Here is a 16,965-nt window from a genome sequence, read left to right on the forward strand (position 1 = left end):
TATAATCAAGATGTTGTTGGGCTCTTCCTCAGGATTATGCCCCCCTTAAGGAATGGCCCTTCGATCGGTATCCTACAGCAGAGGACCTAACCAACGGTAGCAGACCTCCACAGCTATATAATATATCTTACTAAAATAGTGAGCGAAGTAAGCATAAACTATTGTTAATTGTCAAACAAAGGTAGTACCTTTCCCCCATCATTTAGGTGGCCTGCACGTTGAATTGTCTTAAACATGAAATCAATTAAAGCAAGACTATAAATTTACAGGGTCCTTTGTTCATCTGATTCATACACAATGGGGAACTGCATAGGTCAACAACTGTTCTCTGCACCTCAGGAGAATGCTAGAGTTCTTGTCTTTAATGGAGGAGAAGAGGAGTTCAAAGCCTCAACACCAGTTAAAGAGATCATTTCTGGTATATACCATGGCTATAATCTTGTCCACTATGCCCAACCTTTCTTGCCATTGCCACCCAAAGCCAAGCTAGAATCCGGGGAGGTTTACTATCTTGTGCCTGACATGTTGCAGCCCTGCAGGCCTCTCAAAATGGGTGGCAATGATAGTTGCAGAAGCCGGAGTATAAAGATTGTAGTGACTAAGCAGCAGTTAGAGTTTCTGTTGAGAAGTAGAAAGAAGTTTCAGCCTAAAGTTGTTAGACATGTGGGGAAGTGTTGGGGGAAAGATGGGGCTCAGAAATGGCAGCCGTCTTTAGCTACAATTCCTGAGTAGCAAAATGATTAGGATGATAGGATAAACCCTTTCCCTTTACTGGAGACAACCCGATTTTTAATGGGAGTTGTACATTTTATGAAAGATTATAGAGAGTAACTATGTCTGCCAAGCGAAAAGTGGTGTCTATTCTAAGATTTTTCCATATAAATCACTCTGTTTGTGGTGATCAGGATTAAAAATCTTTAGTTTCTACTTGTAGTTCAATGTATTGCATGTCTCTGTTTTTCCACAATGTTATGATTTGGGAAATCTGAAATTATTACTGGATAGACCAGATTTTACCAGAGTTCCCGGGTGTATTTCATTAGTTTCAGCTAACTCCTCCCATGTAGCTCAACTGCCTCTTTACTTTTTCCTGTTTCCCAAATTCTTTATGGGTTGGCAGAGTTTGCTTCCCTTTTAGAAAGACTTTTCCTGAGTACCAAACAGGTGACCACGGCTATTGATGAATTCAAACCATAAGAATGTCTGGGATATCATTTATGTAAATCTCAAGCAGATAACAACTCTAACCAACATCATCCTCTAGGATGTTACAGAGTCAGATCACCCCTTTTAGTCAAATCAGAACTTATTTCAGCTAGTTATCATCATTCAAACATTTTCATATTTACATTGAAAAATCACGAAATGGCTGTGAACAAATGCTTTTCCTGATCACTTCCAGCTTTTATGTGATTCAAGGAAGCTTCAAGATGATGCTTTAGCAACCCTCCTGCAATTGGGAACCATTGAAAATGTGAAGTGTCGGATGAAAGTGAAGTTTGATCATCAAGAATTGGGGATAAAAAATGATTTCACCCACATTTGATGAAAAAGATGGGGGAATTGAAATGGAAGAAGAAGGGTTAAATCACTCTAAAAGCATTACCTTTTGGAAGAGTCTGTGTTTCTAATCTTTTTGTTCTCATCTGCCTTGGTTGATATTGCTTCCTTTTCCCTGGCTGCTGCTTCTCTCTTTATCTTCTTAGACTCTACTTCGATGGCTTTACTCAGTGCATCAACTTTCCTCATGAGCATCTGGAAAAGAATTTCAATTCATCCACTCAAAATATTGAGAGGGAGAGAGGGAAAGAGGGAGAGAGAAGGGAGAGAGAGCGTTGATGATATTTCACCTTGATTTCATCATCTTTAGCAGTCAAAGTATTGTTCTTCACCTCACAGGACTTCCTTAAGTTGATGACTTCTCTCTGAAGCCGATCGTATAGAAAAGCTGAAACCATATCTTCACTATCAAAACCAGCACTTCCAACATTTTGTGTCTCTTCTTTAGCACCACCTTTAATTTTGGCATCTGCTGAAACTGCTGTATCATTGTTGAACTTATCAATATGCATGTCAGTATTTGACTTCATTTCTGTGTTTTCCTTTCCACCAATATCAGCAACTTTACTTCTTGATGCCCATAAACTTTTTCTCAGCATATTTTCCCCAGAGGCATATTTCTTTTTCAAGCTATTCACTCCTTTCAGTTCTCCAGCAGCATCGGCTGCTCCATTTTCTACATTTGGCGGCATCAAAGGAGAGGTTTTACCTATGCAGGAACCCCTTGGCTGTGATGTAGATCTCCTTTTTAGTCCACCATTACCTGATAGGAACCCCAAAATGTGATTGGACTTTTCGGGTTTTGGGGATCGACAGGACAGGTAAGGATTCTCTGAGAAACTTGACACTTGCTTTAAGCCTTCCTCTAATGTCTTTAGTCTCAACTTCAATTTATCCTGAATAAATTCACATCAGAGAGTGTCTCTGGATACAATAGGAAACAGAGAAAATGTTAAATTATCTCATTGGAAGATGAAAAAACTGAATACTTACTTTCAATTGTGCTTCTGCCTTGGCTGTTCTCTCTGATATAGCTAGTTTGTCTCTTAACCGCTGCGTCTCAGCCTACCAATGAGACAACATATAATTCGTGAGAAGATCACTAGCATGAAGTAACATGTAAAAATGACCTTCACTCATTCACAGATACAATATTTTTTAATCAAGGAAGCTATAGAAAAATGGTTTCCAGGAAATTTTCTGGGAAAGGAAGAACCTGAAGTAGCCTTCTCTCTTCAAGCCATTGCTTAATAGGCATAACTTTGTCATTCTCATCCTTCCACTCATTAGCAACCACAGTTGCAACTCGGTTGGCTGAAACTTTAACTCTTGCCAACTCCCTTTCCAGAGTCCTCTTCTCCTCCTTGAAAATCATGCAAAATAAGGTTACTAACTAGATCAATGTATTGACCCAATCAAAACATTCAGCGACTGCCTCTGAAAGTTTCAGTTAGTTCTATCCAGCTAGTACACTACAAAACATGAGGTATAGGCCTGAGCATTACATTTAGTTCAGATATCTGTCGCCTATAGTCACGAATGGCATTGGCTGCCACCCCACCAGCTAGAATGGCCTCCTCAAGTTCCTGAATGGTTTGGCTAAGCTTTTCAACCTCTAAAACCTTTTGACGGTTGGTCTTATCAAGGATTTTGTTCTCCTCCTGTGAATGGAAAATTTTCACTTGGGTGAATTTAAATGTCAATATAACACATTGAACATAAAAGGGTCTGGCAGGAAATCGTGCCTGGCAGATCTCAATCTGTCTCTTCAACTCAAAGTTCTGGTTTTGAACTTCTTCTACTATTAAAGCCCTTTCCAAAGCACTTCTCAAAATCCTCTCTGCTTCAAGCAAAGCTGACTCCTTTGACTTTATGTGGCGCTCCAGAGCCTTGTTATCTTCCTGTAGTCTTCCAATCTGATAAAACCGAAGAAAAAATAAGAGAAAGGTTGTCATACTACATTGATATTTGAGAGAAGCACTTTTCTAATTTTCATCCCCATACCTCAATTTTATACATCTTAATATCAGCTTCAAGAGGGGCAATGACATCCTCAATAGGAACAGTATCATCGTCCTTCTGATTTGCATGAACCCTTCTAAGAGCTGCTTCAGCAGCAAATTGTGCAGCCAACGCGTCTTTCTTTTCACTCGTTAGTTTCTTGATTTCAAGATCCTGGTTTTGGCCAGATTTGAACAAACCTAGAATCTTAGTCTCACAGATTAAGCCTCAGTTTTTCTATTACGCTTTAAAAAGACAGTAGGTTGGTAACAGACCTTCTGTTTGAGAAGATTCTCGATGACTCCAAGCCTCTCATCCAATTTATTCACTTCATTTCTGAACTGGAAAAGAACAAAGTTGCCAACACAAATTTAGCAGAAACATAAGAGTATTACACAGGCATATGAATAGCCATTTCTACATGATTGGCCACCTATAAACACCAAAGCTCATAGTAGAATTAGTGTGAAAAAATTAATTTCCTCTGGTCAATGACACTGCATATGTGTCAAGCATCTCAATAGAAGCTATATATGCATTAAATGTGTATAAATATGATTCAGTACCTGTTCTAAAGCCTTATCCTTCAGGACTATTGTCGCTCTCAGAGCCTTGATTTCACTGGAAGCAACTCCCAACTCCCTATCCTTTTCTGCAGTAGATGTTAAAAATGATAATCATGAAATCTTGAAGTAGTTAGTATCCATCTACAACTATAACGTAGAAGGAAGAACCAAGTATATATTTTTTTAAGAGTAATTATTCAAAGACATTCAAAATCGGAGGATCACAAACACTAGTAGAAATTCATAAATACATCCATTTTTTGAGTTCAGCTCAGTTAGTAGGTATATAAGTACAACATACTCAAAAAAATACACACAAAAAAATAGCCGAATCCCATTATCATTGTACAGCAAATTTTCTAAACTTTCTCATCTCTTCATGTCTATCTGCCATTCAAGCTCACACCTTGTTTTATTTGAGAAATTCACTAGAAGTCTCACCCCTTTTGAGCCTCTATAGGTTTTCCATCCCTGATAATCATATATGAATATATGATCAACAAGAATATGAAAAGAGGATCCCGAGGCATATACAAGAAACATGATACCAAAAGGGACGTAAGAAGAGAATCTTAAAACATACACAAGAAACCTGGTACTGAGAGATGCATACAGTGAATTCAATGATTTAGACATCCTACCAGAAAGGAGTCAGATATCTTTTTTTTACTTTGTTTCTCAGCAGAAGGAATCCAGTTTTTTTTAGAAAACTATGAGCTGGATTTCATCTACCGAGAACCATTGAATTAAGGTATGCCACGTCTCCCTAGTTGTGCCAAGTAGATCAGCAAAACCATCATGATTAATGATGTGGAAAACAACCTTGTTAATAAAACAGGGCCACCAAAGGACTATGTCATCTTCATTGTATATGATAGAAGTTCATGGACCACCTGAATCATTGCCAAAATAACTTGGGGTTTATAGGGTTTATACTGATTACTATTGAATTTTTTGAGGTTCTTTTTCCCATACTGTTGCGGCTCTATAATTAGGGTAACCACTGGGCCATTATGAAACCAACTGGATAGATAATGAAAAATAAAAAATATTAGCCACCACATATGACCCCATGCATTTATTGTTTTCCACGCTGATCAGCTCTTCTTCCTGGGTTTGTTTCCTTTTCCTAGCCATGAAACACCATGTGCCCATCACTGTAGAGATGGAGGCAAATTGTTTAATCCCTGAAGTAAAAGTCTAGCGCCTTATCAATGGCCATTCAGATGTTTCACTGTGATTTTGGAACACCATTTATGGACTATATACCCAAGAGAAATAACCCAGTTTTTGAACAGAAGGCCAGAACTTGTAAAAATCTGTTGCAAAATGATGAGAAACGCAATACTGTTTCAACCTGAGAATCAAATTCAGACCCAGCATATTGGGACTAATTTAACTCGACATATGTACTAGAGCTATGAGGAAAAGGGCATCAAATCCTAGTAAACGGAACAGCAAAAAACAGAAAAAGAATATGCAATAGGTTCTTCAAGGTATTTTTGACACAAGAATCCTACTCAACTTAGGGTAGAAGTGACATTCTTGCAGACCCAATTTCAAAAAACCAATTCGAAACAAACCCTTGTGCTTTCTATGCAGAAAGCCAGGAAAAAAACCCGAGAGAGAGAGGGAGAGAGAGAGAGAGAGAGACCTTTGAGTTGGTTCTGCAAACGGTTGAACTCCAACACAATAGGGTCTGAATGAGCAAGAGAAAGCTCGTCTCCTCCTCCTCCCACAAGTTCCTTATAATCCACCATTTTGTTTTGCTTTGCCTTCTGTTTTTCCCGCTTGGATAAAAGCAAAAGACACAAACTATAACAACAACCAAAACTAGGATTTATACTGGCTAAAACAAGGGAAGAGGGAGGGTTTTATGAGAGAGGAAAGCCCATTATTCTAAGAAATTGACCGCAAAGAGAGGATGGGCATGGACTTCCCTTGCTGTTAAGCAAACCCGAAAACACAAAACCAAAAATGAAGCCGACCAAGCCGGCTGGTCCAGCTCCTCATTCCTCTCCTTGATAGTAACCGTTATTAATCTTACGATATTTATTCCATTTATTCCGAAAATCCCCACAAAACCCATCAAGTTTATCCCTTTCAACTTTCAAAAATGTGAAAAAATAAAAATAAAAAATTGATCTTTCTTTCCAAAGTTTCCCATCGATGGTGACCCTCTAACATGTATCCGCTCTACATTTTAATATAAATGGATGACTGATCAATGGTAGGTGCCATTGCAGCTTGCCAGCTTGGTATTGCGGCTAAGAACTCCGGAAATTCTGGTTTTTTACACAACCCTTGTATAGGAATAGTGCTAAAACTGAGAAGATTGACAGGGAAGAAATCTGGTTATCCTTCGCAAATATAGACATTCAAGAGCCTTATTAGTGCTTTTGGGTCTTGTCATGATCATGGAGCTACTGCCTACATTGATGGAAAGCTATCGCTTAGGAATTATTCAATTGCTTAAGAGCTAAACATTCCTTAATCCATGCTTTGTTATTTAGTGGAAGTCATTCAATTCAAGCAGTTTTTGAATTGGAACCAAGAAAAATGGGGTATTGATGACGGTGAAGTGAAAGGAAACGAAACAACAGAAGTGGCTTGAAAGAACAAACTAACTCAGATACCAGTCCCCCATCTTTGCTTGAAAGTATGATTGGATTTATGGAAAAAGTATACTAATCTCCAGCTATTTTTTGACACTTGCCAATTGGCATTAATTCTGAGCTGTACAGGGTGTTTGAGCTAGGCGACAAAGGGAAGCCTCCACCACCCCCCACCAACACCCAACACCCAACACCCCTTAAAATACAGTAGAGCGTCAGAAAAGCTTAATGGCACTAAATCATTCTAATTGGTTTTCGATAATTAAGATGTGGGGTGTTTTTTTTATGTTAATTATACCTTAATTGAATTCCCACTAAGCATGTTTTGAAAGTGATGTGAAATGAATGGGTCAAGCTCAGAATTGAGGAGTTCTCCTTATTTTGTCTCTTATTGATTTGAGACTTCTGAGTAGGTAAATTGAGCTTTGGGGGTGTTGTTAATGATGTCATACATATGGCATACAATACATGTAGATAGAATCCCTGTGAAGAAGCTAAATCCAACCACCAAATGTGAAAGCTTATTGTTCATACCATGTAAAATTTTCAATTGAATTAATCGTAACGAACTTCACTCTTGTATATAAATATGCTTGGATTTGAGCTTGAGAGGTGTTAATGATGCCATACATATGAAATACAATACTTGTAGATAGGGTTTGTATGAAGAAGTTAAATCCAACCACTAATGTGAAATTTTATTAATTGGATTCAATGTAATCAACCTCTCATTATTATGTATATGGATATTGATCATTTTCGGGATTGAAGGTCCACTTGGATTATAGGTTAAAATGATACTTAAATAGGACTCATATTTAATCAATTCTCATACTATTTATCCTAAAACCTATTCCTTTCCTACCCCAAGATGATTCTTATATTACACGTTCTTTATTACATCTAGATGACTTTATAATATCTATTATAATGGCTAATCTTTCATATGTACATATTTATTCTCTTTGGAGTTGAAGTATATATGACTTTAAAAAACATATTTAAAAAAGTTAAGAAAAATACAATGCATATAAATGAAATGGTCCATTGAGGAATCCTCCCTTTTATAGGTAAAATTGAGTTTTGGAAGTATTATTAATGATGGCATACCATACATGTTGGTTGGGCCCTTGGGTTCCCCTAGGAAGAAGCTTAATCCAACCATTGAGACGGAAGATCATTGATCAACAAAACCCACATCATACCATGTAAAAAGTTCAGTCAAACAGTTGAGATTTTTAACTATATGACACATATTGCATACCATCCGCATGGAATTTCACATGGGACCTTCTAAAGTTGGTGGGTCTTTGAAATGTAGGCATAAAAAATCTAGAAAAATCCTCTTATCCAAACCAGCCCCCATGTTATTTTTTGTTAGGAAACCGACCTTTATTGCTCCCACTAGAACCATGTTCTCTTGCTAGCCACCTAACGGTGAAAATGATATGATTAGCCCTCAAGTAGAGCCACGCTCTCTTATCTCTAGACACATAATACAAGTGCCCTTTTCCAGTGTAGTTGGGTAGTCTGCAAAAGTGAAGTGTGAACGTAAGCAGGTTAAGTTTTACCTCCTGTAGTTGGTAGTCTCCCTAGTTTGGAAAAGAGAACGTAAGCCTGGCCTCATCCAATGAACCAGTGTGTGGGCTGTTGAGTAGGTAAAAGCACTTGGGGGAGATGTATATCAGGATTCAGAGAGGCTAATCTGTATCTGAATATTGGATGTCGGTGATTGAATCCATGATCCTTACACCATCTTGATGGTTGCTTCTCAAGCTAAACATGTCTCAATTGATCATAAAAACTCATGTGGTCATTGGCAACTTAGGATACATTCATACATAGATGACATCCTTGTCGTAACTTACAATAACAATCTGCTTCCTATGTAGATATCATTTGTTCTACGGTTCTACCCTAGATTCGATAGACCCCATGATCCTTAATATCTTAATATATATGACATCCTTATCATGTAAATATTGACGGGATGATTTTGGGTTATGAATTGGCTCCACACATATGTGTGGCCGAATTATTGATTATCAAAAATCATGTGACTATTTATAGCTTAGGATATTTCTATGCAAATGACATCCTTATCGTGTGGATATTTCCTCGTGACTTCAAAAGGAACTTAGACATTACAAATTATCCTCCCATGAGAAATCTTATTCCCACATTGGGTCAAGAATTGATCCTAATATTAGCAATAAGGAATCAGACTCCTAAACCAAATCAATAATCAATCTTGTTACCATTTGTAATAATCTATTTGTTCCCATATGAATAATCTTCATTCTTAGATTAATGAATTATAACAATTTTAAATTACATTTATATTATTAAAAGAAACTTACTATATATATATATATATATATATATATGGTATTACAAAGTAAAAACTTCTTCCTCTAATTGATATGGGATATCATATAGCCCATAAAACTATATGTCGTCATCCATATGGATATTGTTTATCCTAAATTCATAATTTTAGTAGGGTTTAAAATGCAAGTATATATGTGGGATATCGCTTGTATTGGTGACTTTGATGACTAAAATCAAATCTTTAAAAAGTTTCCCACAAAAATTCATCAAATGATCCAACCTCCTTTTAAAACATCATCTTTTGGCCATCAAAAGAGGATGGTTTGTGAACAACTGTTCTGGCCAAGATGAGTTTAAATTTTCCTCATGGAATACGAGGCGTATAAATCAACACTAGGTCCATAAGCTGAACCCACTAACATATTTAGGAACCCACAAAATATTATTTCACAGAGCCAATGATCACAACAAAACAGAACCCATTCCATCAAATCCCCAGCTGAACTAGGTCTATATCTTATTAAACCCTTGAGGGTTATTGAATAAGTTCTCTATGCTGTCTCATGCTCAAAGATGGTCATATGCTAAAGTGTATTTGTTTTAACTTCAACTACAATTTTGTCTGAACTAGTTCATTTCTAGGTTCAAATTGTTGTAATGAACTCCCCCAAGAGCCTAAGGCCCTCTGCAGAGCCAGTACTTTATTTCAAGGGGGCAACCTTTAATAGATATAATTAAAAATAATTATTGGCTTTAGCTCAATAATCCAACCTCGTCATTGTTAGGGGGTGGGGGATTGCAGATGCACTCCTGTTTCCAAGTCCCTGCTTGAAAGAAGTATAAATTTTATTTTTTAACATTTTCAGGAGATAACTACCCCTAAACCCTAGCTGGCACAAGTAATGGCGCTTGTTTGATAACTCTTTTCGGAAATAAATTTTCCTTCAAAAAAAAAAATTATATATATATATAGGCACACGCGTGTGTGTTTAATAATTATAAAACAATTTTTTATTTTTAAAAATAAAAAATATATAATATTTTAGTTCTTTTTAGTTATTTTCATTTATTTTTTTATATTTATTTTAAAAAATAATTATACAAATATAGAAAATAATTAAAAATAAAACACTACCTATAAAAATTATTTTTAAATATATTTAAAAATATAAAAAATAAGTTAAAAATATTTTAAATTTTCTAACAAACTTTTATTTATCAAAACATCAAATAATAATTTTCAAAAACTATTTTTTAGAATTGTTTTCGAAAACACCTCCCAACCTAAACTTCAAGGAATGTTACCCCTAGCTAACCTGGCCCCTTGAACCAAGTGAACTTTGGGCATGTAAGGGCTTTTAGACCTAAGCCTTCTACCATGCTTGGAATATATGCAAATTTGTGATGAGGCATAGCAAAACATACCAGAAACTTCATGGTCAATCCTTGAAAGATTAGAAGAAAAAGAACCCAGCCACTGCAAGGAACAATGATTCAAGTCCTCTACATGCTGAAACAACTGCTTTCTTTGAGAATTTTCACTTCAAGGGCTCATTGGAGCATCCATGTGTAGCATATTCTGAGAACCATCTCCACACCTTGGGAAGCCTTTTTAAGTGTGAAGCTGTGGCTCGGACTGAGTGTGTCTGCTTCAATTGGGTGAAATAAGGCTGATGATAACACTACTTTGTTATCCCACTAGAAGGCTGTGACTTGTGAGGCCTTGTGGCCCACCCACTAGAAATGTTGGTTGCCATATCCGGAAAAGCTTCTCTAGAATTCCCTGGTCAATCATCAATTCAGATATGTTCCACACTAGCTGTGACTCACCAACTGTACGGTCATTGATCACCATGAATCTACCTTTCCCTATCCACCATCATATGCCCCATTTTTTTCTATCCTCCTAAACCCCACTTCAGTTTGGCTTTTGGTTCTGAAAGAAACACTGCAATCTTTAGCTAAAATAAAGTGTTTTTAACTGATGTTGCTTTTACTAACAGTCCATTGTACAAAGTCACATGAAATAAAGTTTTGTGCCTGTTTTACAATGTTTTCGAAAACGGTTTTTGAGAAAAAACAATTTCTGTTTGGAAACTCAAATATGAAAAATAGTTTTCATGATTTAACCAAATATACCCTTTAAGTGCTGGGCTTGCTTTAACCCTAGCCCATATGAATAATCTGATTTCTTTATGTAGAACACAGAGAGTTCCTCAAGTCATGATAAGAGTATCAGTGGGGTAAGTTTGAGGCTGTGTTAATTGAGAAGTAAATGTGATCCCATCAGTGTCAAATGATAATGAGCATAGAAATAATGATTTCATCAATATGAAAGTATAGAATCACAAAAGAAAGAGACAATGGATGATATCTACAAAACCCTCCCACAAAGTAATCATATTTAATAGTGAAAGTCCAAAAGAAGAATAAACTTGGCCAAGATGACTCTCATTTCTTGTTTGATCAGCTAATCCTTTCCTCAATTCATTACCATAAAGGAGAAAAAAAGAAGCTATGCCTTTCCTGTATCTTAATCTTCATTCCAATTGAAAAGTAGGCACTTGAAAAGGGACAAAGCAACCATCGAATCAAAGGAGTGGATGAAGAATATATACCAAAATGTTCTCTTGGTTCTCCTGTAATTACCAAAGGACCCCTCCAGCCATCTGCAATTACCCTCAAGGTTGGTGATACATGAAATCAAGCACCTAACCCCAGCTGCAGTAGATACCAGACCCAACCAGAGCAACAACAGAATCATAAAGGTATTTGGGAATTCATTATTTGGTAATTATAACTGGTGAAGTTCCTTACAGTTGGGTCTAAGGTTATGCTGAGGAAGGAAGGTATTTTGGTCATTAGAGCTTCAGAAGAATGGTTCACCTGAGAAAATAAATAGCAGATGGATGAACCAAGACAGGGGAAATTCTTGAAAGCGGCATTTGCAGCATAGGATCCCTGCAAAGGGGGAAACAATCTTCATACTTCAAGAATGAAGGGAACCATGGAGATCCAAACAAAGCTAATGCAGTATCAATATCACTTCATCATAACAGTCGTCGTTTCAATAATCCTCGCCTTGCTGTTTCAAGTGGCGCCTCGCTTCCTAACCATTCTTGCATACTTCTGGCCTCTCTTTGTCTCCACAGCTGTGTTGTTGATGATAATGATCGTGTTTGGCCAGCTTTCACCACCTAGCACTGAAATCCATGGGGAGAAAACAGGTGAGGGACTGTTGGACTATGTTGCAGGTCGGCCTGAATAAGTTGAGGAGCATCACAAGTCCAGCTAACCAAGTAACTACATGACTGTATTTATATAAACGAAAATTGTATCTCTACCACTTTGCTTTTGAATTGTGAAAGGAACTGAAGAATGACAAAGGAATTGTAAATATTCGGATATAATCATCATCAAGACAGTCAGATTCACCTTGTGTTGGTTATATATTCTTTTTCACTGTTTTCTCCTTGAATATGGCACAGACCGATTGATTGCTAAAAAAATGTCAACCTGTTCAAGGAGACAAATACGATGGAGAAGGTCAAAACTAGGCATGCTCTGAATCAAACCACAAAGAAAGGGATTCATCCAGAGTCCAAACTAGGCTTGGTTCAAGCTCCTTGAATTCCAAGTACTGACCAGATTTCCACCCTTAACCAGATACCATGGCAAGAAACCTGAAATTTAACTCCCTTCACATTGTGTGTCAAGGCAGAGTTCAACATTGAAATACTACCATTTTCTTCAATTTTTCCATCAGATGAGAACACATCCTCCCAATATCTAGGATACGTTTCAAGGTGAAAATCCTCACGTAGCCATGCCTTTTCCAGCTTTTCCCTGCTACTATGACTAGTCATAAATAATAGATGGTAAATATTCAGGAAGCCATAACAAATACCGGTAGAAGTTAAATAACCATCTCAATTCTTAGGAAGTAGTATTAATGGAGACTACATTTCTGATTTCCCATTTGATCATATAATAGTTTTTGCTGCCCAGATAGTACAAAACATGTGTGCAATTATCACAATAGAAACTATTCACAGCAGCAATGTATACAATTCTAGTACAAGTAAGCAAAAAGGCAGATAACACAAGCAAGATAAGGATTATATAATGCTCCATAAAAGTAATTGTACAGTTACCATTTTATTACTCCCCTTAAATAGATAAAAGTTGTTTAGAACTGAAGCATGAATTGGGAATAAATTGCTAGAAGTCATGCTATTACTGACCATAATGGTAGCAAAGAGCTCAGCATCTAGCAAAGTAAAGATCATAGTTTCATTTGGGTCTTCAGGCATCAATAGATGAGCATACAGGTGAGATACAATGAAATAATGGCTGCTAATTCTGTAAATTATGGAAAGCATAATCCTTTTATGAAAAGAAGGGAAAAAAAGCTATACATGTTTTACAAAATTAGAGTACCAGCTCGATAAGGTTAGTTCAATGTCACTGGGAAAGCATTAGGTTAGCTCTTGTCAAAGTTCCTGAGCCATCAACATCAAGATCTTTAAACCTCTCCATCCAAAGCAACATATCTTCCTGGCTGATCTTTCCCATTTCTTTGAGCTTGTATAAGATGAACTCAGCAGCACTGCAATAAAGGAAACCGACAAAAGTATGAGCATAGGAGGAAAATTGAACCAATCATATGGAGCTGTGCTCGTGTAGTTAGTGTATCAGAGAGAGAGAGATATTTGTTTGGAATCATTAAGCTCAATATGGTGAATGCAACTCTAACCAGACAGCTTGATCGTGATCAAGATCTGCTCCCTCAAGATCTGAGAATGTCATTTTTCGAGTAAGAACCCATTTGACTAGTGATCTTTGCCTGCCTTCGGTGTATAGTTCAGCAAGGTAGAGAAAGAACTGAGCTAAACAAATGGTACTGCTAAGTATCCAAAAAACAGCAAATGCACGACCAACTCCAGTAGAGAAACTCTCATCGCCGTACCCCAGAGTAGTGACGGTGACACAGACACAGTAGAAGGCATCAATGAAACTCAGTTTCTCCACTAAGGACAACAAGAGGGTTCCCACAATTATAAGCACCAAAAGAAGGATCAGGGCCAGAAAAAATTTGTATTTGACTTTGTTGGTCTCAACATCCTTCAGAATCTCAGCAGGACCAGCTTTTTCATGCCTGTGCATGGCCTTAACTAAAAGGACTTCCTGCTTTTCTACAATATAGTCTGCTGCTCTACTAAGAATTAGCCCACCAAGAGCCATGCCACTGAAGACAAAAACACAGGCCAGTAGCTTCGCCAAAATGGTATCAGGCACGAGATCCCCATATCCAACAGTGGTCATTGTCACAACACAGAAGTAAACAGCATCAAGAACCCCATTCGTTTTCCTACCCTTGATCTGATCCCTAATTAGGTAGAAGCAGAGAGTCCCAACAGCGAGATAGGCAGCCAATAAGATGAATACTTGTTTGAAACTAGGTTCTAGTTTCACAAACATGGATTTAAGATGTGGAAGAGACCCAATGCCATTGTGTCCCGAGCAATTCATAACTGATGAAGGAGCACTCCCACAACGGCGGATTTTCCTTCTCTTGAGGGCATTGCTTTCATTCAAATGAAAAGGATCAACCGTCTCAGAAAGCAAGGACTGCTTAGCATTATCATCTGCCATCAGCCTACTAAACAAATCTGATTCTGTTACAATACAACATGCCCAACATCAACCTGTATTAGTTATTGGGGATTCATTCATGGTGACCACCATAATTGAAGCTCCTATAGCCATATCCAGCATACATACATAATGAATAACAACAATTACAATGGAGAAAGAAAGAAAACCCAAAACAAAAGAACTGACTCAGAATCACCTTCAGAGTTATAGCATCAAAAATAGCATTTTTAGCCAATGAATACTACTGTGATTTTAGAGATTTTGGTCATTTTCCTGACAAATTTACAGTTAAATGCAATGGAAATCAATAATTCCACCGACACAAATCAATAATGACTGATTTTTTCAGCAGATTGAAGGTATAGACCTAAATAATTTGCAGAGACAATGCTCCATGTGCAATTGAAGATTGGAAAATGACAGATGGAGCAAGCAACATGCCCACTAACCCCACCATGAACTACAATTTTAAGTTTCTAACACATCAATAACGTTCTACAGTTGGATCTGCATTCAAGTAATGATCCTCTAAAAACCACAATTGGATTCTTCTATTCAGAAGAACCATATCCATATCTGCAAAACCCACATGGCCTTCAGGTCCAGTCTATCATTTTGAGAAACCCACATGAAGATTACTACTATATAAAGAATACTAACAAGTTCATAGGAGAATATAAAATTGGTGTCTTATGGCAGATAAAAACAGACGACAGAATGAAGAAAAGGAGGAGATGTGGAAGATTTGGATTACCTGAGAAAAGCCGGGTTCTGTCCATGAACCGTATGGAAAAGAAGAGAAACAAAAAAAAATTGATTTTTCAGGTCCTACAGAAAACCCTGAAAGATAGGATCAGAGCCATGGCACATGTTCCTGAAAAGGCCAAAAATATCCAATAACTGACAGTGTGTGACCCACATCGGAATCCATAATTCATAATTCACAAACTTGCTTGGCCAGATTCAACAAAAAGTTTAATTGCAGCCTCAATCTCACCACCTAAAAGTCAATTGCTATTCTAAAATCTTACCTGGCATTGATTTTTTTTTTTTTTCCATTTTTCCCCTTTTCAAAAAATAACCATGACAATTTTTTCATATATCCACCTCACTCCTTAATAGAAAAAGTCTAGGATAAAAATAACAAATTTTAAAGAGATTTGGAAAGTTTTTAAAAACCTGTTATAGGTTGGGATGGGGTTTGGATATGACTTTGTCCGGCCTTGGGATCTCAATTATACATTAAATAAAAAAACATTTTAGCTTTTTTTTTCTTCATTTTTCAACTTTTTTTAACATAAATAAAATATTATTTTCCATAAAAACAAATTACAAGTCTAATTTTTCTTTATTTATAAATCATATTTATTTTTAATAAAATTTAAATTCTAAAAATAAATTTAAAAATTAAAAACACATTAAATATATATATATATATATATAAGGACCGAGAGGGTATAGAATTTTCATATACTTACAACATCCCATCCCACTTTATTGAAGAAAAAAAAAGGTCAAATAGATATAAATAAAGCGGACAGGATGAGAATAAATATAAATAAATGGGATAGGTTGCAATGGGGTGAATTGTCATCCCTACCCTTTCATGCTAATTGTTATAAAATATGAGTCATTAATTTTAAAAAATAATAATAATTCAAATGTAAATAAATAAAATCCATATATAAAATAATGAAACCATTTATAAGGTATAAAATTTACATATAAAACACGAGATCATTTTTAAGATATAAAATAATATAATTAGGTGATAACTTGTAGTTGAATTATACTTTTTGATAAAATATTGATAAGGTTTTCATTCAATCGTTGAGAGATCACATCTTTTAATATTAAATGTATATTCCCTATTAAATATCACTATTTTGTAACACTATGAAAAAGATATAAAAATGTGATTAAAATTATGGAAAAAAAAAGTGATAACATGTAAAAAAATGTGACTAAGAATATGAAAAATATGTCTAAAATTTAAAAATAATAATAATTACCATAAAAAATATAATTAAGATAAGAAACCTTTTTAAGGTTTAAATTATATATTAAAATTTAATATTTGAAATTAAAATATAGATATTATACTTCTTGAGTAGCCTATAATATTTCTTCCAATAACTTACATTTTTCATTCGTAATTCTATTGATTTATACTAAGAAGGCATTTAGCAAATCAACTTATTCACTTAATATGATTTAATAACTTAATTTAAGTT

At 36.1% G+C, this 16,965-nt stretch overlaps 2 protein-coding genes across 12 annotated transcripts; both read right to left on the reverse strand.

Annotated features, from left to right (window-relative positions):
- Positions 1 to 1,177: 1,177 nt before the first annotated feature.
- LOC117923007 (microtubule-associated protein 70-5) lies at positions 1,178 to 6,091 on the reverse strand. The gene is made up of 11 exons (XM_034841267.1): positions 5,782 to 6,091; positions 4,128 to 4,213; positions 3,837 to 3,902; positions 3,565 to 3,735; positions 3,306 to 3,476; positions 3,066 to 3,221; positions 2,777 to 2,923; positions 2,554 to 2,625; positions 1,851 to 2,456; positions 1,607 to 1,755; positions 1,178 to 1,450 (listed from the first exon to the last, which is right to left on the reverse strand). Exons 1-11 carry the CDS (start codon positions 5,885 to 5,887, stop codon positions 1,426 to 1,428), a joined length of 1,755 nt encoding a protein of 584 aa, XP_034697158.1. The 5' UTR covers positions 5,888 to 6,091; the 3' UTR covers positions 1,178 to 1,425.
- Positions 6,092 to 11,376: 5,285 nt separating this feature from the next.
- Positions 11,377 to 15,641, reverse strand: LOC117924145 (two pore potassium channel a-like). 11 transcript variants are annotated; one of them, XR_004652728.1, is made up of 5 exons: positions 15,486 to 15,641; positions 13,830 to 14,751; positions 13,514 to 13,682; positions 12,509 to 12,919; positions 11,377 to 12,276 (listed from the first exon to the last, which is right to left on the reverse strand). XR_004652728.1 is itself a non-coding variant. In XM_034842718.1 (4 exons), the coding sequence occupies exons 1-3, from the start codon at positions 15,508 to 15,510 to the stop codon at positions 13,538 to 13,540; spliced, it is 1,092 nt and encodes a 363-aa protein (XP_034698609.1). In that variant the 5' UTR covers positions 15,511 to 15,641; the 3' UTR covers positions 11,377 to 12,276; positions 13,514 to 13,537. The 11 variants fall into 11 exon arrangements, 2 of the variants coding, with proteins under 2 accessions (XP_034698609.1, XP_034698608.1); XR_004652727.1 differs by having other exon boundaries at positions 12,509 to 12,931; XR_004652726.1 differs by having other exon boundaries at positions 13,492 to 13,682.
- Positions 15,642 to 16,965: the final 1,324 nt, after the last annotated feature.

This window comes from Vitis riparia, chromosome 10 (assembly GCF_004353265.1).
Source record: "Vitis riparia cultivar Riparia Gloire de Montpellier isolate 1030 chromosome 10, EGFV_Vit.rip_1.0, whole genome shotgun sequence".
NCBI classification, from domain to species: domain Eukaryota; kingdom Viridiplantae; phylum Streptophyta; class Magnoliopsida; order Vitales; family Vitaceae; genus Vitis; species Vitis riparia.

Excerpts from the sequence above, each read along its gene's own strand:
- LOC117923007 (XM_034841267.1), bottom strand. The coding sequence starts at position 5,887 with ATGGTGGATTATAAGGAACTTGTGGGAGGAGGAGGAGACGAGCTTTCT. Across the intron at positions 3,477-3,564 it reads TTAAGATGTATAAAATTGAG|ATTGGAAGACTACAGGAAGA; the intron begins GTATGGGGATGA and ends CGGTTTTATCAG. Across the intron at positions 3,222-3,305 it reads GACAGATTGAGATCTGCCAG|GAGGAGAACAAAATCCTTGA; the intron begins GCACGATTTCCT and ends TTCCATTCACAG.
- LOC117924145 (XM_034842718.1), bottom strand. The coding sequence starts at position 15,510 with ATGGACAGAACCCGGCTTTTCTCAG. Across the intron at positions 14,752-15,485 it reads CAGAACCCGGCTTTTCTCAG|AATCAGATTTGTTTAGTAGG; the intron begins GTAATCCAAATC and ends GTATTGTAACAG. Across the intron at positions 13,683-13,829 it reads GATCACGATCAAGCTGTCTG|TGCTGCTGAGTTCATCTTAT; the intron begins GTTAGAGTTGCA and ends CCTTTATTGCAG.